Source organism: Gigantopelta aegis, chromosome 8 (genome assembly GCF_016097555.1).
Source record: "Gigantopelta aegis isolate Gae_Host chromosome 8, Gae_host_genome, whole genome shotgun sequence".
Classification (NCBI taxonomy): domain Eukaryota; kingdom Metazoa; phylum Mollusca; class Gastropoda; order Neomphalida; family Peltospiridae; genus Gigantopelta; species Gigantopelta aegis.
Genome location: NC_054706.1, coordinates 40,438,586 through 40,466,234, shown reverse-complemented (window position 1 = coordinate 40,466,234; position 27,649 = coordinate 40,438,586). Strand labels below are relative to the sequence as shown.

At 33.8% G+C, this 27,649-nt stretch overlaps 1 protein-coding gene across 10 annotated transcripts in view; it reads right to left on the bottom strand.

Annotated features, from left to right (window-relative positions):
• LOC121378901 (rap guanine nucleotide exchange factor 6-like) overlaps positions 1-27,649 on the bottom strand; it is a 122,073-nt gene that overhangs the window by 44,182 nt on the left and 50,242 nt on the right. For 7 of the 10 annotated variants that reach the window (XM_041507266.1, XM_041507270.1, XM_041507271.1 and 4 more), the window contains 10 exons: positions 17,046-17,121; positions 11,473-11,613; positions 10,303-10,536; positions 8,724-8,828; positions 4,630-4,820; positions 4,189-4,306; positions 2,786-2,890; positions 1,783-1,947; positions 776-883; positions 128-145 (listed from right to left, as the gene is read on the bottom strand). In XM_041507266.1, the coding sequence (XP_041363200.1) occupies positions 128-145; positions 776-883; positions 1,783-1,947; positions 2,786-2,890; positions 4,189-4,306; positions 4,630-4,820; positions 8,724-8,828; positions 10,303-10,536; positions 11,473-11,613; positions 17,046-17,121 (1,261 nt within the window). Of the gene's footprint in view, positions 1-127; positions 146-775; positions 884-1,782; positions 1,948-2,785; positions 2,891-4,188; positions 4,307-4,629; positions 4,821-8,723; positions 8,829-10,302; positions 10,537-11,472; positions 11,614-16,895; positions 16,917-17,045; positions 17,122-27,649 lie in introns of those variants that run through there. The other 3 variants (XM_041507267.1, XM_041507276.1, XM_041507275.1) reach the window with 2 other exon arrangements.

Here is a 27,649-nt window from a genome sequence, read left to right as displayed (position 1 = left end):
TTTGCAATAAAGATATATAGATGTTGATGGCATCTAAATCCTGTTTTTAAGTCTGTTTAGTCATTTCAGCCTAAATGATGCGATGAGTTAAAAAAAAATATATACCCCTCACCATAAGCCATCTTACCTCATTTACACCCTCAGGCTGCAAAATACATGTTAATGATTGAATGAGAAAGCACTTTCCAAATGATAAAATGAACTGCTTGCCAAAGGTTCTTATTAGTTAGCTCCGATATTGCTTAAAACTTTCCCTGAACTACCCATCACCAAATTTAGTAACCAATTGAAGGTCATGCATGTCAAATGGCTTTGGTTTCAATTTGATTATATCTGAGGACTTGGAGTTGAAGGCAAAGTTACTGAATATAATGTATAAAGGGTCTATAGAAAAGTAATCTTTTGTTGAATTATTCATTATATTTATATTCAGCTAGGTCTTTTTTTACTGAATAATAGTAATGCTGTTTTGTAATCTTAAGCTCAATAATAATTTAAAAAATAGCTATTTATATTGTATTGTTTTCAATTTCATTATTTGTTATTTAATCTTCACCTACTGAGAAGAATATTCACAAAGGACAAAATAACGTAATGAAATAATTGTAAACTACAAAACAAATTAAACTTCTACAAAAGAAAAATGCACAACAGAACTGATAAAAATAAAAGCATACAGTAATTAACAACATGCAAACTTAAACCTAATGATATATATGAAAATGCTACTTAATAATAATAAAATATAAAATGTACCTGTAGACAACGAACTTACCTCCCTTTCCAGCATCTCTTCAAAGTGCTCCAAAAACTCACACATTGCTGCATCCATCTCAAAGTCATTGAAGTGATTATTCACCCACAGCAGAACAACTCTAGTGACCTGAAATAATGTGAAATAATGTACAGTACACTTGGCAACACCATATAGAGGATTATACAAGAGAGGGCCTAGTAAGTTGGATAACTTGTGTAGAATCCTTTCGTGGATGAATGTATTCTCATTTCAGTCTATCCCATTGTAGAAGAGCAATCAATATCTCCACATATCAAAACTGATCTCTGTTCACTTTGAGCAGTGTAGACTAGTGAATGGCTGCACGTTCTAGTCTTCAACTGAATGATGTGGGTGGATATACACAATGCAGATGATATCTATGAACTTCAGCAGGAGACTAAACTGTACTTTTTCTAGCTGGTACATTTCTCGTTTTATATATATTTTTTCACTCCTAATGATGGACTGCAAAGCAAGAACTTGTGTTGTTCTTCAAGCTCTAGCACTGTGCAACAATTCGATTTAATTTTGCCACTTGGTAGTTAGGTTTTATTAGATAATAGTTTTTTCATGAATAAATATATAATTTGACTTCTTTTTTTTCCTTTTTTTTTTAAATTGTCCCCAGGTCATTTTGACGATGCCAGGGTTGGGGTGCCCTGATTCAGCGCCTCACAGAATATGAATTAGATTATACACGCTAAATACTGGAAGTACATACCCTTTGTGGTAGTATGTTGATTATAGTAATCGTAATACTTATACAAATAATGTACATGGTGATATATTTAATATTAATGCATATGTACATGTAGATAGTAGTATTATAAATGACTAGTTAATAGAAATATATTTAAATAGGCTGGTTGATGTAATGGGGACATTTAATTTTGCCACTTGGTAGTTACATTTTATTAGATAATAGTTTTTTCATGAATAAATATATAATTTGACTTTTGTTCTTGTTTTGGTATGACAAAATAAGAACAGCAAACTCAACTTACTTTTGAGCGCTGCCCGGGTTGTTCAAACCATTCCAACAGTTTGTTGGCCAGAATGAGAGGACTGTCTAGAAATGTTCGATATGTGAGGAGAAAATCCTCAACATAAGTGGGGTCTATCGCAGAATGATCTTCAACAAGATGCAGCATCAATCGTTCAGGTGTCCCCTGAAAGAATTCAACATAATCATATCAACAAGATGCTGCATCAATCATTCAGGTGTCCCCTGAAACAATTCAACAAGATACAGCATCAATCGTACAGGTGTCCCCTGAAACAATTAAACATAATCAAATCAACAAGATGCTGCATCAATCATTCAGGTGTCCCCTGAAACAATTCAACAATCATATCAACAAGATGCTGCATCAATTATCCAGGTGTCTCCTGAAACAATTCAATATGCTGCATCAATCGTTCAGGTGTCCCCCTGAAATATTTAAAAAATCATATCAACAAGTGTTCATGTGTAGACTGAAATAATTTAACAATCTTACTCAAATCCCATCAAAAGACAGTTAGTTTCAAGCAACACATTAATTAACAGATATCAGAGAGATATCACTTTAATGTTGTCAATGACAATTTGTTTCAGCTGGAGTCTGTAGTGATGGCATGTCTCAGTGATACTGAACTGTATAGGTACATGTATTTTTGACAGATAGGTTAATATTCTACACCAGAAGGTGGGAATGAATAATCATGATTGGCTTTATTCTGTCCAAAAATATTTAATCAGTGAGGTACATATTGTTTTTGTTTTTTTACAGTAACTAATAAAACCCCTCATATATTTGCTATATCTGAAATATAGTATTTGTATGTTTATTTGTGGGTTTTGGGGTGGGTGTTTTTGTATATTTAGTTGTGAAATTAACTTGTTGCTCAATCCTATTACAATAAATAGTTAAAATGAGTGAGAATGAGGAATGAATATTGGAAACTTAATAGTATGTTTTTTACCTGAATCATTATTTGATATAAATCACAGGTTTCCACACTTACCCGTATAAGGATATGACCCCTTCTGTTGCCTCCATCTAGATCTCTATGTTCTGTTACCATGACAACCTGGCCTTCTTCTTTATGTCTTTTAGTATTTTCTTCACCCTGGAATAAACCAATTTACTACACACTAAGACTTGTTTCTACATGTTCATGTATGTGACACAGCCACAGAACACTGGTCGTTAATTAAATTTCTATTTTTATTAAAGTTATTCAAGCAAATCTTATTTCATGCAGAAATTTGATGATGAACTCACCATTTCATTAAATAATATTCATTTACATGTACATGTATAGAATGAGAACCAAGGAGCATCATACTCAAACTACTTATCTGAAACTGATGAGGGTTTTTTTAACTTTTTAAATCTAAATTCTTTTCACAAAAATTGTGTACAATGCAGTTTATTTTTAAACAGTGATGCATAATATTGTTCTCTTTACTAATTTTGTTTAGTTTATGTCACATAACATTTCATAAATTCAAATCAATCTTAAAAGAACATACATATAGAATACAAAACTAGCTTGCCTGTCATACCATTTTTATGAAATGAGTGAACAGTTTTGGTATCTGATGAGCCAAAGTGTTTACGAGTTTCATAAAAATGGTATGGCAGGCAAATGAATATAGTATTTTATTTATTACAAACCAACTGCAACAAAGCTGCAACATAGAAAGAAGTACGGTGATATCGAAACTTACTACTTGTAATTTTTCTACAAACTGGGTCAGCAAATAAATTTAAACGACATCATAATAAGCAACGAGACATCAGCAATATACAGTTTACATTTTGGCGCAAAGCTTGCATTAATTGTCAGTTTATGAGGTGTTCAAATTCACAATAATGACTGAATATTTCATTGGACCAGCAAAGATTCAGCCGAGTGAATCAGATTGACTAGATGTGTAGTAGTCATGTTGTGTTATACACACAAACTGACAGTCAGGCCAACACATCCCTGCTCCCTGTAGTAGTTGTGCTATGCTATACACACAAACTGACAGTCAGGCCAACACATCCCTGCTCCCTGTAGTAGTCATGTTGTGCTATACACACAAACTGACAGTCAGGCCAACACATCCCTGCTCCCTGTAGTAGTTGTGCTATGCTATACACACAAACTGACAGTCAGGCCAACACATCCCCCCTGCTTACCTGAGACAATATCCTGTAGTAGTCGTGTTGTGGTATACACACAAACTGACAGTCAGGCCAACACATCCCCCCTGCTTACCTGAGACAATATCCTATAGTAGTCGTGTTGTGCTATACACACAAACTGACAGTCAGGCCAACACATCCCCCCTGCTTACCTGAGACAATATCCTGTAGTAGTCGTGTTGTGCTATACACACAAACTGACAGTCAGGCCAACACATCCCCCCTGCTTACCTGAGACAATATCCTGTAGTAGTCGTGTTGTGCTATACACACAAACTGACAGTCATCCACCAATGTCCGCATAACACCGTGGTGGTACAGCTTCTCCATAGTTGGGGTGATTCCAAAACTGAAACCAAAAACCACATTAATTTTTCTATTAGTTTTATCACTACATACTACTGTAGATCCTAAAATTAATGCATCCCTAATTGAATGTGAATGTGACAACAGCATATCTACATATACATTAATTAACTGTTATGCTGACAAAGCTGCAACCAAATAAAGAGTAATAAAAACAAAGAAACACTGCCCAGTTTCACAAACATTGTGAGCCTACATGTAGCTTTCCACAATTTTTATTACTATTATAATACAACAAATATAGTTAAAAGTACACACATTTCATTTTCTTTTGTCCTTAAAATTTTCCATCTTCTATATGCTTACCTGTCACCCATAATTAGCCGCTCAGACGCCCCACTCTGTCGGGTTATTTCTACTTCTCCATTGAGAATAACGGACCAGGAGTCCAGCTCCTCTCCATCCTTCATAACAACTGTTCCAGCTTTTTCTACAACCGCAAACACCATAACAGCCGTCAGGGCCCTCCTCGTGGCAAGAGTCATATTTGCAAATGCCTACAGGAATATATAATGTTTTATTTAAAACAAAGTCTGGGGAAAAAATCAGTCACCAAAAAGATATTCAAGGGCCAAAGAGAAATGCATACAAAATATTTATAAGAGCACATAAAATATAAACAAACCTCTGAAACAGATTTAGTAAAACAATGTCTGTTTTTAGCCCTATCTATTTGATTACCTGTGACAAAACTTACACATAGACCACATTTTAACATATCATTTGACCATAGTGGATTTCCTAGTTTCCACCAGTCCATCAACTAACAGTATTTATATGTCCCTAATGATAGTTCTAAATCACTTTTCAATGCCAAGTTATCTTGAGTGAGTATCCCATGCGAGATATCACCCATATGTAGACACTTGAAGACTAAGAAAGGTGGAACTTGCAGTGATCCTGCATGTAGATGTATGTAACTGGGTGAAAGGAGGCGTACGACACCAACCAACTCGATTACTGGATTCAACGTATTCAAACAATTTAAAAAGGAGGGCACTTATTGGGATTTAATTTGGCATGTACTCAAGGGAACATCTTCAAATCTATACAACATATTATGTTCCAGTTTTTCAGTCATGTCTGATAAGAATACATGCTTCATTGGAGCATAAGTTATCGGTTCTTCATCCATGTTTCATTATGTTATACTAAATGGCAGCAATGAAAAGTAGATTTAAAACATCCATCTCGCAAACACACACACACAAAACAAGTGGTAGCAAAACGTCACACAAGATACCACCATTTAGCGGGAATTGTGTTCCACATGATTGGAATATTTACAAAGATTCTGAAATTTTTTGGAAGTACGAGTCACTAAAAATCTTGAAATGAACACCAGATGTACAGCGTTACCATTTTGCATAAATATGTAATATACATTATACTCTACAATAAAAATAGCTCAATCAATTTTATGTTAATTTATCTTAAATTTATTTGATGAAGGATAAAGTCGAGTCGGGTAACTGAGCATTCTATTTTCAACTTATAAGATCCATGCATTTCACCAATAATTTTTATTTTATAACAACCGGTTGTTTTAGAGAAAATTTATTTTCAGATAAAAAATAAAAGTGACAATTATACATGCATAGTACTTTTATTCTTATCTTTTGTATCCATAAGATATCTTGAGTAACAATATGCTTCAGTGGTGTCAATAGGCAAACAAAACTTGAGTAAAAAAAGTTTATAATGTCGACAATCCAAACAATTCCCACCACTACTAATTAGGTTTCATTTCCCTTATTTTTTTATAACGTTTGGGGGAGCTTACTGGAGCAGGGTATCCTTGTTTTGTTTTTTCAGTTTACTACATGAAAAGTGCATCTCAGTGACCTAATGAAGAAATATTTTCTTGGCCCAAAAGCACAATGTACAAAGAGCAGATCTGTGTGATACACGTTTAATAGTGATGGGAGTTAAGAGAAGAAACATGCTAATGCCACTCGGGGCTACTTTTTCTGATAAACAGTAATTGACTAGAACTTTATAAGACAGGTCAGCACACACGTACCAGTCTCTAATATACGAGTTGTGCAACATTGGTCAGACAGAGAAATAACCTAACAAATCCACTGGGGACTGGGCCACAACATCAAGTCCAGTTCTTTCCTTTATAAGACAGGTCAGCACACACGTACCAGTCTCTAATATACGAGTTGTGCAACATTGGTCAGACAGAGAAATAACCTAACAAATCCACTGGGGACTGGGCCACAACATCAAGTCCAGTTCTTTCCTTTATAAGACAGGTCAGCACACACGTACCAGTCTCTAATATACGAGTTGTGCAACATTGGTCAGACAGAGAAATAACCTAACAAATCCACTGGGGACTGGGCCACAACATCAAGTCCAGTTCTTTCCTTTATTTCAGAATCACAGTATAGCTTTAATAACATTACCTAGATTTAAAACACATCAGCAATAACAAAAGCAGATTTTAACTTTATGTTTTTGTAACAGGGAAATTAGAAATGTCATTCAAAATATTTATTTTTCTGACAATGCTTTTGAATGCATTAACAGGCCATTCTGCAACCAATTTAATTACATTATTGGCCAATATTTACAACATATGGAGTGAATTGGTGACAGTGTCCAACTACAGAGAAATACAACTGGAAACATACAATGTCAGAAATAAAGAAACACATGTCATTAATTTGATAGCATACATTATAGTATATTAATACAAAGTGAAATGGATTGGACATTTTACAACTTTCTCTTTCCATTGTTCTCACAAATGTCAGAACTTGCATTGCAGTGAATGTTGTTGATTCACAAGTTAAATAAACACACTATACTCATAACCAATAAAGTGTCAGTCAGGCTGACATTTAAAAACACATGTACAGTGAAATTGCTCAAAACAGGACCTTTAGTAAAATGGAATTCCCTTAAAACCAGACATTTTCAGTCTCTTTTTAAACATCATTACAGAACAGAACCCCTTTGAACCGGATATCCCTTAAAAGTGGACTTGGTCCTATGGGTGTCTAGTTTTAAAAGGTTTCACTGTAGTTATATATGCATGTATACTGATTGACAGCTGTATGCAGATCTAGCTGAATGTATCTGCATATATTTGCTGAATGTTGAATCAACATTCACAAAATTTATACCACATTTAAGTAATCATAAATATCACCATGGAGATATACAAATGAGTCGCAGTTATTATTTATATAGCTATTCTTAAATTGTCCAAAGAGAAAACAATAACTACCCAAAACTACAATTTGCAACAGGACATTGTAACATTATACTGACTTCGTCCACAATAAATATAACATATTTCATTGTAATTTCATTTCAGATCTTTCTTTCTTTTTTATTATTGTTTTTTAAATTAAGTTGCTTTATTGTTTGAAATCCAGATATTCTCCAAGTATGGAACTGGGGATTAAAGTTTATTTGCAACACTGACATTATCCATATCTGCACTGGCCTTTAAACAATTGGCGGGTTTTAAACAACACCACTGGAGCACATTGTTTATTAATCATCAGCTACTTTAATCATCAGCTACTGAATGGCAAACATTTGATAATTTTGACATTTAGTCTTAGAGATGAAACCCGTTACATTTTTCCATTAGTAGCAATGGATCTTTTATATGCACCATCCCACAGACAAGATAGTACATACCACGGCCTGTAATATACTAGCCGTAGTGCACTGGCTGGAATGAGAAATAGCCCAATGGCCCGTCGACGGGGATCAATCCTAGATTGACCGTACATCAAATGAGCGCTTTACCACTGAGCTACATCCCGCCACCCTCACTGGCCCTAAGCAGACTGAATAAAATGGGAATCTCATATACACTACTGAGTCAAGAAAGCCATTCATTAGAAACTTGTCTATATAAATATTTCAGTTCATCAGTGGATTAACGTTTATTTACCTAGAACCATTTCACAAAATTTACTGCAGGTTAATAAATAGGAATTTATTTCTGTTTGTAATTAATAAATAGTGAATAAATTGGAGGAAAATCCTTGCTTATAGCACAGTGATGTTTGTAAGAATAGAAACAAGAAGAAAATAAATTTATAGCCAGCTATTACTGCCTGCTTCAATGTGATGGGACATAATCAGGTTGATATCAAAGCCTTAGAATTCATTGTTTATCTTAAATATTAGCATTATATTTCAACTATCAGCTAATATTAACTAATCTGGAACAAGCTTTTAAGTTTTATATGATAGGGTTATCACCATGCACACATTATATTATAAAAATACCAACATTCGGTCAGGAGCATTTATCACCCAATAGCCAATGTGTATTTTTGTGCTGGGATGTCGTTAAACATGCATTCATTCATTATTTTTAGTATTAAAGGCTGAAGCAGCTATAGAAATGACAGATCACTACTTGCCCTAAAGTGCTGCATAAAATCAAGTAGTGTCTCAATGTCATCTTCGGTCCTCTCAGACAGATCTTTTTCCAAACACTCCCTCACTGTGTCACGCAGAGGCAACGACTGCAAAATAAAAACAATACACTCTGAAAGACAAGTGGAAAATGTTTAATACATGTAAAAAATTAATACATGTAATAACAATTAATAGTCAGCAGCACACAAATGGTCAGATTAATGCAACTAATAGCATTGTGTTCTACCCGATAAGCTTCCTAGATAAATAACTTCCTCTTTCTATATTGCATTTAGTGATAAAAAATAAAACATTGATAATAGATATAGAGATGTTCCAGATAATGGTGTTCAGTGACTACATGCTTAATTCATTTCATCAAATGACTGATCATCAGTTTCTTTCATGCTAGGTATTAAATAGGTAAATATTACAGACATCTCATCAGTCACATTAACAAGTCCACCTTGCAATAAACACTGCATTCAAAGAAAGTCTTTAAATGTGACCTTTTTTCTTCTTTAAATCAGATGGTATAAAATGAAATATTAAATAGCAATCTAGGCTAGTATCACACAATCTACATATATTATTTGAGTAAAATAATTAAAAGAACTCACTGTTATAAAGAAGTATACCTGCATTAAATGAACTTAATAAAAACTTTATTTTGTCGGTGAGAAATACCATTTCTGGGTTCATACACAATTTACATGGCAAAATTTTAGCACTTTTTAAGTACTTTTTTCTGTAAAATTAACCAATTTACAATATCATTGATAAAATAACACTGACAAGTAAAAACTGTTAATAATACCAGCTTACAAATTTTGGAATTACGAGAAAATTAACTTGAGGAAGATAAATTTTAATATTTATCAATGGAAATATGCAATTCAAGCATTTTTCAAGATGATTTTGTCAAATTCAAGCACTTTTCAAGTGTTTTAACAAATTCAAGGTCTTTTCATAAAGACCAATCAAATTCAAGCACTTTTCAAATCTGTATAAAACCTGCATTCTGTACATTTTTATTCAAGTATTCTCTCCTAAGACTGCTCAGTAATTTTGTTATGTGTTTTGTATTTAATTGTATCCGACTATTCCATTATTTACTACATGTATTATTCAAGGTAAACGGCAGGTAATTAGTAATGGGTCTTGTGTTGTTTTAACGCGTCTGCGTTATGGGACGTCTGTCTTATGGGAGGACACCGCTCAGTATCCATTTTATGAAATTTGATATGGACAAAGAAGTGAAAACAAATAAAGCTTCTAATACATAATAACCAACTGAAAGCAATCATGGTACAAATGTAGTCTTGAAGGAAATCATTTCAGGGAAATATGGCTTTAAAGATCAACTCTGTGAAACCCATCATAAAAACATAACAAGAAGGATTAGTATTAAAAGAAATTTCTTAGAAGCAAAAATGTTTTTTATCATGATGTACATGTCTCGAATGTGCATTCTGTTAAATTCAGTATAAATTCCTGACTTTAGAAGACAAACAATTATGTCTTTTGATGGTTTTATTTTTCTTCCTCTTTGATGTTGTCATTTAAGATGGGTCAAATTACCTCGGTGGATTCAGCATAACCTTCCTCTTCATCAGAGTCAACAAAACTCTCCACCAGACCAGTGTAATCCATGTCAGCCACATCTTGGTCATCAATCGAGGACTGCATCATGTCCGATCCAGAATAGGCACTGGATGTGTCACTAGCACGGGAACAGCGTTTGAACAACTGCTCATTTCGAATGTACTGGTCACCATGGTATAAAGGTGGCAGTCCAGGTATATCTGATGACCGCTAAACAGAAGAACACAAAAGTGGTTATAAGCCGAACAATGAATTAACCAAACTAATATATGTATTAAATTACACCATATGTAGAAGTCTGATGACTATTTTTTTCTTTCTCATTATCTTGACTAAGTACTAGTATCATAATAACAATATGTTAGTCAGCAAACAGCTGTAGTTTAAAATGTGAGTTACAAGTTCCCTTATACTCTGTTATGGTCAAGATAGTCAATTAAAAACATGCTTATCTACAAAAAGGAATCCAATATTTTTGTTTTATGTAAGACAGATAATTAAGGTAACTTTTCGCACCCTTGTTTTGGCTTCGTATACAATAAATATAGCATATCTTACTGTAATTTCACTTGAAATCCATATTTCGTAAAAGGTACAATTTTTTAATCATAAGATATTCTTCAAAGACATTCAGGTGCATTAGTAATGGTCAAACAAAAAAATTTCATTAACAATTCTGCAATGTGATTTTCCCAAAATTCGTAAAATGGAAACGTTATGTACCCAGTTTATGGTTATTGTAAGGAGATGACGTCAATGGAATACTGACATCATTCAAATTCAAAATCAGATATATTTAATATTACAATGCTTCGCCACATTAAAATAAAAACTGGTCTACTAACCTTGACTCCTGTCAAAATTTTATAACAAGCAGACAATGCTGTTTATACATGTAGGTCAGTATTATTTTTATTTTTTTGTAATTCTGGAAAAAATATTAAGTTTATGTTTTAAAGGATGACAGAAATAAAAAGTACCTTAATTTGTCAAATATATTGATCATATTAAAACATTTCTGTTGGATGGGTTTTATTTACTGTATACAAAGCCAAAACCAGGGTGTGAAAAGTGACTGTCGTCGACCTTAGTATGTGACATACCTGCAAGCATTACTTTGTCTTTGATGTTTTGAATGTGACATACCTGGTCAATGATACTGTCCGAGTTCATTCTACGAATACAAATATCTTGTTGAGTGTCAAGTGCAAGCAGACGTTCAAGGTTTCCACGAGAGCAAGGAAGACGTGGCCCCGATTTCATCACCTGGATATCAGGGTAGTCAATCTGTGACAAAAAAACAATCATCTCATCACATCATTTCATGTTACATGTATGGATGTTTGAAAATGTATAACATGGAGAGAATAGAAATTATTAATGAAACAGTGGCAGGTGACATGCAGGTGGATATTAGTTAAAGTCCAACATTTTGAATTTGTTTACGGTTTACAGCTTATCTTCTGATAATAAACAGTAAATAGATTTAGCCAGTCACTTTGAAATGTGTACACAATAATAAATCTCTAGCTACATATATCTTTAAAGTGTGTAGCCAAGCGTGTATTTAACAAATTAGTGACATTAGCTTTCGAGTGCTGCGTACACCGACTGTTAAACAGTATTATGAACAAGGACAAAGTGGGTTCAGCATGATAGTATGGAAGTACTTATGATAATCATTAACAAGCAACAACAGCTCTGCTGTCCTCACCATTCATCAGGTCACGTGTACTGCCAGTCCCCCAGAGAAATAACAAGCACAACCCATATTTTCAAAGTTATCTTAGCATTACTATATGGTAAAACCATTGTGACATCAAAGCCTACAATGCTTTTACGATATTGTAGTGCTAAGATAGCTTCAAAAATGTGTAGCCAAGTCTGCATGTACAATACAGTGGACAATATTTCAAACTTGTAGGTAACCAAAATAGGGCTCATGTGATTTTCATCTACCCACTGTTTGTTTACACAAATTATATTTGCATAATGAATAAAATTCTGATGATCTTGAAGTTTATAAGTTTTAATTTTATAATGTAACGGTTCACCACATAACCAACACATGAACAGAATGACGGTTCATGTGCAATATTGTGCACAGCAGTAGGCTGGTAAATCCAGTCTGAAATACTGTCTCACTCAAACAGTGCCATCTCTCAAGTGCTCTTTATGGCAGCTCCATGACTAGTTTCTAATGACAAAACATTCACAAACTATCACATTAACATGATTTAATTGTAACATAAATTCTGGTACAGGGTATTAAGTTAATCAAGATATAAAATGGTACTGGAAATTAAAAACAATTAGCCAGAATAAGAGATGTTAATATTTCATGATGCTAAACTTAACAAGTTTTAAAATAGACTGTTTCGAAAAACGTTAGTGGGGTTGTTTTGTCTGATTAACTAACACACAGCAATAGTTGCATGCTACTGATTAAACAAAATGAATAGTACACAACAATAATTGGTTAGCATGCACATTACTGCAATTTTCTACTAACTTTTAGTTGTTTGTTACGGTGCTAATATGTCACTTATTTAGATTTCGCTAAATTTTAAGAATGCTAATCTTTTATGATTTACTGAATTAAATAACATGTTCACTGCATTCCAAAATGTTTTATTTGCATCACAAATACTGTTATTAGTGAAATGAGATGTGATACAAAGGCCCACAGGATATAAAATATAAAACTGGACAATTTGCTGATGATAGTCAATTGTATTTAGATGGATCTCATTTCTCTCTTAGAAATGCAATTCGTACTTTAGATATTTTTAGGGACATATCGGGACTGAAAATAAATAAAGAAAAAACAAAAAGTATTGGATTAGGTCCCCTTGCAAATACCATGACGGAAATGTGCAAACAGCTAGTCTTGATTGGTGTGAAAACAATTTTGAGGTTCTATGTGTAACACTTAATAAACAACTAGATAATATTTGGACACTGAATTTGGATGAAAAACTAGTAAAAATAGAGAGAAATTTTTTTAATTCGTGGCGTGGCAGATGCAAAACTATATGTGGTAGGATAACGGTGGTAAAAACATTAGCTAGTATGTCAAAACTAACTCATATTGTCACCAGTCTACCAAATCCATCTAATGAATATATGTTAAAAATAAATAGAATGATTTTCTCATTTATATGGAAAGGTGGTCCAGATAGAATTAAACACTCAGTTATTACACAAAATTATACTGAGGGTGGGTTAAAAATTATTGAAACATTAACTTTTATCAAAGCTCTAAAAGTTTCATGGTTAAGACACTACTTTCAATCAGACTACAAATGGAAATGGTTTTTAAATAAATATATGGATAATGTTGGTGAATATTTAAATAAAAAGTTTAAAAATCCTTTTTGGAATGATGTATTGAATGCATGGAAAGATCTTGTGCTAAAAACAGAAATTGAAACTTGTGACAAAATAGTAAATGAGCCGATATGGTACAACACACATTTTAAAAACAGGTCATTATTTATTCGCAATTGGTATAGTAACAGTATAACACATATCAGAGATCTTTTATCAGAAAACATCATTCCTTTCACAGAGTTAAAACAAAAATATAACATAGGATGAAGCTTTTTAGATTACGAAAAGGTCATTTAGGTATAGTATCGTAGAAAATTGGAAAGGCATTGTCCAACAATTACAAGGACAGATAAATTAATATAATACTTTGTGTCCAACATATGTTTTTAATGACAAAAATTAATAAGGGATGTGGTGTAATATAGTTTCTATGAATGTAGAAATGCCAACAGCACAAATCCGGTGGCCTGCGATAATAAACAATGATAACTCCCCGTTAATAAGGAAAAAGGTATATTTAACACCCAGATTATGTACTGAACAAATCGCACTTATAGATTTTCAATATAAAATTTGTAATAGAATAATAGCAACCAATAGCTTTCTATGTAGGATAGGGATTCGGGACGATGCACTTTGTACTTTCTGTAATAAGGACGAGGAAATGATAATGCATCTTTTTGTAAAATGTTCAAAAGTGACTTTTTTGTGGCAAAATTTGGAATCTTGGATTTTTTATGTCACTGGATGCCGTACAATTATAAATGATAGAAAGATAATATTTGGTATACAAACAGGACCAAAAATACTTAATCATTTAATTTTAATAACAAAACAATAGATATATAATGCTTGTGTAGCAAATATCTCAGTATCGTTTCCTAGTCTTCTAGTCATGGTTAAGGATTATTATATGACAGAAAAAATAATATCACAAATAAATTTGCAACGGGACAACCATATTAAAAAATGGTGCCTATTTGTTGCAATATTAGAAGCCAGTGAATAAATATTGTAAATATATATATATAAAACAAGTAAATAGGAGATCTGCTGTGAAATAGCCCATGTGTTTAAATACATGTTATACCTCCCTGAAACATCAGCTGTACATATTTTTTTTTTTTTTTTTAATTACTGTTGTGGGATGGTGCATATAAAAGATCCCTTGCTGCTAATCGAAAAAAGTAGCCCATGAAGTGGCGACAGTAGGTTTCCTCTCTCAATATCTATGTGGTCCTTAACTCCATATAACCGTAAATAAAATGTGTTGAGTGTGTTGTTAAATAAAACATTTCTTTCTTTCTTTCTTTCAATTACTGTTTGTATTTAATTATGTGCCATGTGTATAGTGTGTTGTTCTTTTTTCTTGTATTTTGTCATTTATGTTTTGTAAATTGTACCTTTGCCAATGAAAAAGAAAAAGAAAGAATTAAAAAAAAAAAAAAGGCCCACAGGAGAAAACCAACACACTACTCTTGAATGCATACATTGGTATATTTTAAAATGGATGCTTAACAAAATGGCAATGACTGTCTAGTTTATAAAATAAATTTTTCTAATACCATGGATAAAATCAGTTTTAAAACACATTACTCTCTCACCAATCAGATTTAGCACAATAGTCATGTGTTCATATTAAATACTACATCCATTCATTATTAAACAATGGCAAAGATAATTTGCTGATAAAAGTTGGATCTCACAGACACCTTTTTCATATATTTTCATAGCTTTAAATACAAGAATGATAAATAATTTCAACAAAAGAAATGACAAATCGGAGAAGATATATGCCACACATAACTAAATGATTATATCTGCAGTTCCATGTAAAAATTTGTGATACAACAGTTTCAATATCCTGAGGTTTAAAACATGTGTTAAATAACTAATGTCCGGGTAAAATTATTGTGTTCAAATAAAATATTATAAGTGTCATGTAAAAGCAGCATTCAGTACATCATTGATTTGATCAGTATATAGACATCACATTCATCTTCAGTCAATTTAAGTTTCCATTAGTACAGTTCTTGGCAACATATAAAAACAATGCATGAATGACATTAATCTTTACTTACCTTGTACTATAATTACTGTAAAAAATGGATCTTTTTAAGAAGAAAAGTGCTATTTTAATTGCAAATAAAGACAGCAATATAGAGATTTTAACTACACTGTGAGGCCTCCTGGGATGGAAAGCTGGAGTTAAAATAGGCCACAGTAAGTGGGACAGGAAGCAGGCGGACGTGAGTTCTACATGGAGGAAACATGGATCATGTCATTGTGTGGCAGTGTTATTCATCAAATTACTCGGACAATTCAGTAATAATAAATCACAAACAAATATCTTTTATCTTCATATTACCATAAACCACTTAATATGTCATGATGCAAATCTGATGAAACTGTACTAAACATATCCATGTTTTTTCATTCTTTGACAACTTTTTTTCCAGTTTTTATTAGTTCACAGTTGTTCCATTTTGATCAACAATTTAATAAGGGGGGAAGGGCATAACTTGCAAAATTAACAAATGTCTAATAATACAAATGGCAGAAAGTAATTTGTAATTATATGTGACCTGGTTATTCTTTTGTTATCCATTTCATTTAAATCCAAAGGCGCATGTGCGGTGGGAGATTGGGGTCCAAACCCCCCTGTTCCAAGTTAAATGTATTTTCAGGAGGAGCATCACCTGAAAACCTCGCTCCCCAACTTCCTAAATATTTCATTCATCACAGTACAATTTCCTGCTCTTGCCTGATCCAAGTCTTTTAAAAATTGCACATCCAAGTTTGGAATTATTTAATGAGTTATTGTTCAGTAGTAATAAGAACTGCATGCATCATTATAGGAAGCCAGTGAAACTAGCATGTTTTTTTCTTAGTTAATTTAACTGAGTTTTGCATGCAAATGTAGAAAATACAATGTGATCATGTCGCATGGCTCCAATGTGTTTGAAAATGTAGTTGAAACTATGATAAAGAAAATACAGTTCGCTTACTGCGATCTTGTCAGATAGCCCCAATGTGTTTGAAAATGTAGTTAAAACTATGATAAAGAAAACAGAGTTCACTTACTGCAATCATGTCGGATGGCTCCAATGTGTTTGAAAATGTAGTTGAAACTATGATAAAGAAAATACAGTTCACTTACTGCGATCATGTCGGATGGCTCTAATGTGTTTGAAAATGTAGTTGAAACTATGATAAAGAAAAGACAGTTCACTTACTGCGATCATGTCGGATGGCTCCAATGTGTTTGAAAATGTAGTTGAAATTATGATAAAGAAAAGACAGTTCACTTACTGCGATCATGTCGGATGGCTCCAGTGTTTGAAAATGTAGTTGAAACTATGATAAAGAAAACACAGTTGACTTACTGCGATCATGTCGGATGGCTCCAATGTGAGGCACTCGCTGGTGCGCCGGGCACATCCTTGCATCCGTTTACCGAAACTGAAAAACAAGAGGCCTAATGAGTCACAGGAAGAAGAACAGTGCAGTCGTAATATAACTACACCCACACACAATCAAATAACTGTTAATTAACTATCACCGGCAACAAACAGTACTTTACAAAATAACACTCTTCTTTTGACTCCATGGGTCAGAGTTATGTAATTCTCTTGTAAAACTTTCAAAGCAGGTCTGTCATCTTCAACTGAACTAGTACAATACACAACATTGTGCAATTAATAAAACTTGGCACGTTATTCACTTTCCTGATCCTGATTGCAAATTGTGTTAACCTCAATTAATTCTATGTGAAATAAAACATGGACTTTTGAGGATTGTTATTCTGCATAATATGAAGTAAAGTACTTGTCTGATGATATCCATGTCCATGTATATGAATATATGTCTAGTACATACTTATATATTGTATGTAACAATTACTGTTATTTCAAGCATTTAGATCAGCAGACATAATATTACTCATTACTGTTACTGGCAGCTCTTTAGATGTATATATAACAATACCAAGATATAAAACTGACATGCTTTGTATTCAAGTACATGTGGCTATAAACATTTTTAAAAAAGGTGTAATTTTGAATCACTGCTGACTTATGGTTAGCAAAAACATAACTGTTATTTTGGTTAATTACACATCACCAGTAGAGGAGTTGGGGTTGAACACTGCTATGCAGGGTTTTTTCTTTTTTTTCTTTTTCAGACATTAATTAACTTAGACATCTTACAGATTTTAACATGCTGTAGACATGTTTCAGTATGCAAGACTCTTATGATACTTATAATGCATTTGATGTGCATTTAGCAAGTGAGGTGTATGAGGCATTGACCGTAACATGATTAACATTCTACAGTGTCGAACAGGTAGTGTTTACTCGGCCGTATTCATCTTGTGGAATGTTCATTGCAGATGTGCTCAATTAAAGTTGACCTTTTCATGTAACTCGTAAGATTGATGGCAAGTTAATAATTACTGGGTAGTCCATCAATCTAGACATCATGCAACACATGACGTATTGTCTTACCTGTACACACCAATTCATTTAATCGTTGTGCTCTTGCTTATAGTACCTTCTTAAACAGGTTTTCCTCACTTATGTTTTACTCAAATACTCAGTGGTACAAATGCCTTGATACTTGTGAAACTTAGTACAATTAATATTTTACTTCAGACATAACTGCAACATCTAATTTATTTTACAAACATGTCCATATCTACAACAGTCTGTAAGTGACAGTGGTTTTGGGACTGACCATTCAACTGACAGTCTATACTTTTAAAACAAAACAAAACAAATATTAATAAATGTAATATTACTAAGTAATTGCAAAATCAAAAACAAATGTGTGTTCATTTTTAGAATGGGTGTATACTAAAAAGAAAAGAAAAAGCAACAACATGACATTGTAATACTAGTATGCTTTGTGTACTTGTGAAAGTTTGATAATTGCAAATGACTACATTTTGTTTGGTATACACAATATTCAGAATCCTGTCCTGTTTTACTTAATGCTTTCAACTATATTTTTCTCTGGCAAAAAGCCAAGCCATCTGTACTTCAGTTTTGCATATATATTGTGTATACTCGACACATTTTGTTTGTGCTTTGCATTTTGAGAACATGCATCTGTGACAATTATCAAGTCATCTTTTTATTCATTTCAGCTGACATTGCTAGGATATACATATACATTTACTAACAAAGCCTAGCACATGTACTATATATATATATGCCTGGGCCAACTCCATCACAAAATACAAATACTTTGAAAACTATTTTAATACTTGGTCAATCCTGCATCATTTGTCCATATATTTTACCACTAGAATTAGAAATGTACATATAGGCAGTATGATGTTGCACATGCTGGGTAAAACAAAATTAACAATGTGAATCATGTATTAACGATGCATGCTTGGTTAATATATTAAATAGAGCTCTGGGTCACAAGAAAAGTATACAGAAATGAAAACTAACATTTATAGCATTGTGGCAAATATGACTTTTCATCAATTATATTAAAGACCAAACATGTATCTTGCTAAAATGCTTTCAAACTAATTACTTGTACTGTTAAATTATATAAATTTAGTTATATGTTTAGTATAAATTCACTATAATATATTTAATGAAAAATATAAAATCTGTCAAAGTAAAAACATATTACATGAATGAAAGAGAGAAATCTTTCAAACTTTAATTAACACAATACTAAGTTACAACCTGTTTTCTAATCTACAGTGACCACCATCACAGTGACCACCATCTGTGGTCATGTGTGACTCTGCACATGCACTATCTTGTGGTGGCGTCCTTTCAATGGAATCCTCAGCATGGGGGTAAATCACACTCTGAGTGTACAGGGACTGACCCACAACAAAGATGAACATCTTGTTCCACTAGCACAGATGACCACACAACTAACAGGAGTTGGTGATGCACACACATCAGTTTTGACAGGACACCAGGTTTCACGGGCACATACAAAGCCTGTTAGTAGTGTGCTACTCCACACAAAGCCAGGTACGTACTGGGCACTCACAGACTCCAGAGATGTCAAGCTTCTGCTGTAAGCAAAACATGGGCACCTCCCACAAGATGAACTTACACTCACAGCCTGTACATATGTACCTCAAAGTGACAGTTCACACTAAATTCCTTCTTTGCCAATGCAGGTGATATTTTAAGTCAGCTAGACAGAACACTTTTCATAACATTTAGAGACTGCTAGATATAAATCAAGCAAACTTTAGATGAATCAAACAATGTACAAGTAAAAGTTTTAAGCGTTTTCTTTTCTTTTACTACAGGACTAAAAAATACTAAACTGAGTCACTGTGACCACTTTATATATAACTAAATGTGATACAGTGATAGGAATCAAACACAACAATGCAAAGCTCACGGTCCTTAAGAGACACAGGTTTAACAAGAACAAGTGTACATGCTTATACGCCTGCCAGCTGACACTTGCAAGCCTAATGTCAATTAGTCATGCCTTAATTATAGCCAAAACAAATGTTTTCTCTTAACTGAAACACCAAATGAAGACATTGTGTGTATAAAGTTTATAGAGACAATCTACTTTCTTCTACTTTGATTAATATCCAGTCCAATATCCATACAGGTGAGCAGATAGCTGGGGTGAGCCAGAGGTGAGACTGTCACATTACCTGAACAATCACAACCTAACATACCTCAAAGCAAAGTGGCACTATCTAGTCTTAAATCAATTAGACTGGTCCATTCAGAGCAGAGGTATGAACAATCGCACTGATACCTGTCTGTGACAATGGAAGACTGACCCATTGTGTACAGAGGTGGTGAGTATTTTGTATAAGAAAATAAATACCCAAGAATAAACAAGTCACTTTTAGTTATGAAGAATTATTTGCACCTTGAAAGAGTGAATAGTTTTTATATATTTGTACACACAGATATATATAATGAATTCAAATTTGTACTCCCTATTTAATAAATCAATCTTATATCCCCTGTAGAAAAATAATGAACCCATCTTGTGAACAGGACTGGACCACAACACTTCAATAGCACAGTGGTTATGTCATAAAAGCACCAAGAAAAGGACAATTTGTTTGACAACAGCTCTGCACATTTTAACCTATATAGCTATTGGCGTCTAAAATATGGCTATTTAATAACAAGAAAGAGATCAAACCCGCTACCACCAAATAATTTACTCATACTGATAAAACAGTAAGGGATCCATAAAATCAAGAAACTAACTTTTACTGAGCATCCTTTATTGAAAAGATGCATACTCAACCTCATAGTAATCCATATATTTGATAACACATTTAAACATCTATACATGTATTTATAGTGGGTATAGGAAGCACTAGGCCTATAACATAAACATACCATATTCACTCTTTGACATCACAGATCTATATAACAAGTATTTTCAGAGTACTGTTAAAGCAATACACCTGTGAAACAACAATTTTTTGTATCTCCTAAATTCAAGGGCCAAATATCTGTGAAAAGTGGGTAAATCACCATGAAAGTTAAACTTGATCAGTAACAGTACATGATAAAGCTATATACAAAATTTCACCTCAATAATTTCAGGTATTGCAAAACAAAAAGTAAAGTTTGTTTTATTTAATGACGCCACTAGAGCACATTGATTTTTTATCTTATCATCGGCTATTGGACGTCAAACATATGGTAATTTTGACACTGTTTTGAAGAGGAAACCCGCTGTCGCCACATAGGCTACTCTTTTTTCGACAGGCAGCAAGGGATCTTTTATTTGCGCTTCCCACAGGCAGGATAGCACAAACCATGGCCTTTGTTGAACCAGTTATGGATCACTGGTCGGTGCAAGTGGTTTACACCTACCCATTGAGCCTTGCGGAGCACTCACTCAGGGTTTGGAGTCGGTATCTCGATTAAAAATCCCATGCCTCGACTGGGATCCGAACCCAGTACCTACCAGCCTGTAGACCGATGGCCTGCCACGACGCCACCGAGGCCGGTCTCCTAAGTTCAAGTGCCATAACTGTCAAAAATGGGTAAATTGCCATGAAAGTTAAACTTCATCTGTAACAGTAGATGATAAAGCTATAAAAAAAATTTAGTTCAATATCTCAAGGCATTCTAAAAAAGAAGTCCGGGAAAACAATTTTCACATTGCTCCGTCAAAAATGGGTAAATTGCCAGTAAAGTAAAAGTTGATCTGTAACAATACATGATAAATTTTAAAATCTATACACAAAATTTCAGCTCAATATCTCAAGGCATTCTAAAAAAAACCCACCTGGAAAACTATTTATTACATGTACATACCTATTCAATCTTTCTATAGTGATAAAGACATTTGAAACCGTGTGATAAATTTATTTTGTAATCACACATATGTGCAATCTGGACTGGAACTTTTAAATGGGGAATTCCCTTTTTATATTTACTGCAGTTAGCGCCTTATATTTACTGACGTCATATATGATTTACAAATTATGTCACATCATATTTGAACCATTACACAAGGCTGCCGCAGAGTATGATTCTTAACATAAATCCATGAAAGGAGTTTTGATCTAGATTTAACAGTGTTGTTATGATGTTAAATTAAAAACTGTTTTTGTAAAACATAAAAGAAGGTATGTAATAAATACAGAACTTCACATATGTTGTTTCCGCTTCCTATTTATTGTTCTCATTTATTTTGTGAAAGAACATACCACTCGAATGCTACACAGTCTCGTGGTATATATTCTTGCGCCAAATAAACTTGTGCAATAAATAGGAAGCAAAAACAACGTATGTGAAGTTCTGTATATATATGCAACGGACCGACCGACCGACCGACCGACAGAACGGAGATGAAACCTATAGTCCCCTCCGGTTGGGCCAGTAGGGGACTAACCAGCATTCTGAGAGTACTATTAAAGCAATATATGTCCCCTACTGGGCCCAAAACAATTTCACATCTCCTAAGTTCAAGGGCAATATCTCTGTGAAAATTGGGTAAATGATAAAGCTATATAAACAATTTCACATCTCCTAAGTTCAAGGGCAATATCTCTGTGAAAATTGGGTAAATGATAAAGCTATATAAACAATTTCACATCTCCTAAGTTCAAGGGCAATATCTCTGTGAAAATTGGGTAAATGATAAAGCTATATAAAAAATTTCATCTCAATATCTTCAGGCACTGAAAACCCCCCACATCTGGAAACCATATTTTCATATATTAAAACTTGATCTGTCTCCATAGGAGATGACCAAAAATAGGTTAACTCCCTTGAAAAGCGAACTCTTTGGCTTGTTACTGCGCAAGCGTAGTTCCAAATTCTACTTCTGTGGACTATTGTCATGCATAACCCGCATTGTTAACATGCCACATTGAACATTTAATGATTTAGCTTTAGCGCAATTTCGGTCATATCAATTTTCTAAACACAATATGTAAAAGACCAGATATATTGCGAAGGCAAAAACAAATTTCATGTGCACCGTCAAATGTGAACAAAAATTTAATTAAACTCAAAGCTGTAGGGTCTACCCATTTCACTCAATACTTTCACAGGTGCTCGATTAGTGGATGATAAAAGAAAATTCCCAATTTGTTTTTGAAATTGTCTACAAAATTAAAAGTGATCAATTAATCAAAATATGACCAAACTAATGCATATTTGTCAGTGTTTTGATATCGGCCATTGTGCATAGTTATTATTTCACTCATAGCTACATGTATGCGACAGCCGATATTAAGACACCATTCGGTAATAATTCCTTATTGATGACTAGAGATTTTACTTGTTTTATTGATAGTTTCCAAATATAGAAAGAAAAAGAAAATACATATATATTTTTATCAACCGCTAATCTAGCAACTGTGATTTCTCGGGCACCCCATGTTGCAAAATTAACCAACCTCGATTTCAGAACAAAGTATAACATTTAAAACACAAGTACGTTACATGTTTCAAGTGTGTTTTGTTTAACGACACCATATTTACATTTATTTTAGGAAGTCTTCTAACAGAAACATAATTAATAAGACTTCACAAGTTGAAGTTTATCATTTAATAATATTTTATGGATCACATCTGTACACTAAATCTCATTTAATAATATCAGTCCCTTCTTTTTTCACAACAATGCTTAGACAGGGTTCTTACACATGAAATGTTCAATCAATGGATGTTTGTATAACAAATTGTTGTCTGAAGTTAAACAGGTTATGAGGATAACAAAGTGAAGATGTGCCACAGAATTTTTGGCCTAAATTTCCAGGACGCAATAAAATTTAATGCTTTTTCCACGACATTGCAGGCCTGGATTTTAAAATCACAAAATTCAAGGACATTCCAGGATGTCCAGGACATGTTAGAACCCCTGTTAGAGTTGAGAGAAGCAGTCACAGCCAAGATATTAGAGTATCTGACCACACACTTGGAATACAGAAATTATTGCAGGGTATACATATGTCTCTACATATTTATATTTTTAATCATAAATTGACTGTGGGGAAGTGCATAAAAAAAGATTGTTTTAACAGAAAAAAAGTAGAAATTTTGTTTGAAGACTATGTCAGAATTATCAAATGTTTGACAACCAATGTGCTTTTGTGGTGTCATTTAAAAACAATACAAATGTTTAAATTTTGCTGCATATCCCTAACAGTTACTAAACAATACATAGGTGTGTTCAAAACAGTCAGTTCCTTCCTTGCAAAGTTCACTGACACAAATCAGAGGCTTTCTCAACCAACCCATTTTCTGCATATAAAATGCCGGAATAAATAAATCGAAACTCTGAAGAATGAACCACAAAGCAATCAATTGAAGGAAGTAAAAATATGGCAGCATGTCCTTACGAGACAGAGATTGACTTGAACCCTAATTGATCTGCACTAAGCCTTTCGTATTAATCTGTAACACAGGACAATGGTTTGGTTGTTATCAGTGTAGATTGTTATCAATCTCCTGGAACCATCATATTCCAAACAATGTCATTAGCAGTCTAAACTATCTGCTTTATTATCATGTAATCTGGACATGTAGTTAGCACATTAGCTCTACAAGATAGATGGTTACCTAAATATACAGGTAAATGTAGTACCCTTTAGGCAAATTTCATACGAAGGCTCATTAACTAAACATTTTTGTTTGTATCATTCATGTACAAACTGGAAAAGAAACAAACCCAACAATGTTCACACTGTATATCTCCACATGTATACAAATCATGCCATTTTTATTTTTTAAATTTCATATTTCTATCAATAAAAACAAGACTTGAAATAATTAAAGTTAGTTGCATTGAAGTTGCCTGCATACATGTGTGTGTGTGTGTGTGTGTGTGTGTGTATACACACACACAGAGAGAGAGAGAGAGAGAGAGAGAGAGAGAGAGAGGAGGTTATTACCCTTGTGTTTTTCGGTATCATCAATATCATATGTTAGGAATAAAAATTGTATTATGCGAGCCTCTGGTATATATGATATTGACGATACCGAAACACATGAGGGTAATAATCTCTTTATCATATAATCTCAAGCTTAATACAATGTGTTTTTGTAAACTGTATATGCAACTTTAATTTCAGTCAACCATTACCCAATATTCAAATGACGTAAGAATATGTAATGTGGTGTCTTTTTGAATGGAAATAATGTCAAATTCGAATGTCATTTTGGATATCTTTACATAAAAATAAACTAGTGCTTAACGTTTTTTGTTTTCTGAACACTGGACAGCTTTCAATGTAAAGTTGCTATTGAAAAAAGAAAGAAATGTTTTATTTAACGACACACTCAACACATGTTATTTACGGTTATATGACGTCAGACATATGGTTAAGGACCACACAGATTTTGAGGAAACCCGCTGTCGCCACTACATGGGCTACTCTTCCGATTAGCAGCAAGGGATCTTTTATTTGCACTTCCCACAGGCAGGATAGCACAAACCATGGCCTTTGTTGAACCAGTTATGGATCACTGGTCGGTGCAAGTGGTTTACACCTACCCATTGAGCCTTGCGGAGCACTCACTCAGGGTTTGGAGTCGGTATCTGGATTAAAAATCCCATGCCTCGACTGGGATCCGAACCCAGTACCTACCAGCCTGTAGACCGATGGCCTACCACGACGCCACCGAGGCCAGTAGTTGCTGCTGAAGACTATGAATGCATACATTAATTATGGAGTGTCACCCTAGTATGTTTGCTTAAATGTCAATAAACCTAGTGCCGTAACCTCGATTAATTTACATCAAATTTGCAGTTATCAAATTCTTAAAGGACTGGTATGCATATTCAACGATATATAAAGCACATTATTGCTTAATATCAACAAGTATATTATTATATTTAATTAATAAAACTGTTAAATGTGAAGGCTATTATATATAACAGGCGCAGCCATTTTTTTCCATTCCAGTGAATACGCCCTCTGGCGAGCTGGTGGTTACAGGTAATGCTGGCACTCGCTATTAACACTGTTGAGAGAAAGACAGGAAAACTGATGCCACCACATAGGCTACTTCGATTGATAAAGCAGCAAGGATCTTTTATATCAATGTTAAGCACATTCCTAAACAATGTAATAAATCTGCACTGAAATCAGTAAGATACAGCCAGAGCAGTGTTAACAGTCAGTAACTTTTGCAGATTGGCCCTTTTTATTGTTAACATGCCAGCTCATGTTCAACAAGGATTCTTAATACTAAATTACACAGTACTAACAATAAAGGTTTGTAAAGAAAATAATTTCTATAAGGGGTCTGTATATGTAAGACAATTATAAATGACAACACTTACTAGTTTTACACCATAAACATTTCATGAAAACACATCTGATATATGCCAAAATGTGAAAACCAAATTTAAAGTCGGCAACAGAGCTTTCCAGACAGTGGAATGACAAAGAAAATAGGGCAGTTACAGTCTATGCTTTGCTTTCCACCTGTACCATATGTACTGCATTGCTGATGGAAACATAAGCTCAACTATGGGAGGCAGCTCTCTGGTTCCTTTCACTCTCATTCAAGTTCTCCAGAAGGAAAAGTCTTTGATCCTGGCATTTCTCCATCATATGTTTTTACAACAAGCTGAGGACAGCTGGCAAGATGACTAACAGACATCTGGAGCGAAAAAGTTCCTGTGTGATGATGACATGCAAATATTCACACCAACAACAGATGCCCTAAGTAAATGTGTCTACATCAGCTAGAAGCAATTTTAAGGCAGTGAAGATTTCTGTAAGAGGATCCAGCATTGAGAAATCTCAAAGACTGCATGGTCCTGACACAGTGTAATTCTTTGTTTATACCACAATCATCTTTCTACAGTTTATTAACTAGATCAAGATTTTTTGCAGTAGGCAACCATATAAAGGAGATTTTTTTACACTGCTGTTAATAGCACATGTAGAATTGGCTGTATTATTATGTTAAACACCAACAGTAAAGGGATATTGAACATGCACAACTCTCTAACACTTACAAATTGTAAGCTAATATTAACACTTTTTCAGGATATGGTAACACGCACCCAACCACATCTACACACACACCCTACTACAAAAAAGAAATATTTCGGACTCTTGGTAACACATGCATCAATTTTAAATTTGCATGTCAATTGCACGCCTGGCAATTTAATGTACCACCCAACTTCTCCATCACTGTAATATATCAAAAGCACCACATGCTTTAATAACTATAATTATTACATTGGCCTTTTAACCTACCCAGCTTTTCTATATAATTTGAAGTCACAGACCCTATTTTCAGCCTGTTGAGATAGATACTAAGTTTGGGGACTCTACAAACCTGTAACACATAATTTACAATTGAGTAATACAAGAGTACTATGTGACGTTTAAATGGAAAAATATCCTTAAAAATAGACCAGAGCTCATCTCCACAACTATTACTTCTCAGAGGTACATGTGTTTTTAAGGTTGCTCTTGTTGTCATATATTAATTCTTGAGTTGCCCTCTAATCAGGGAAAAATCAAAGCAAAATTGCC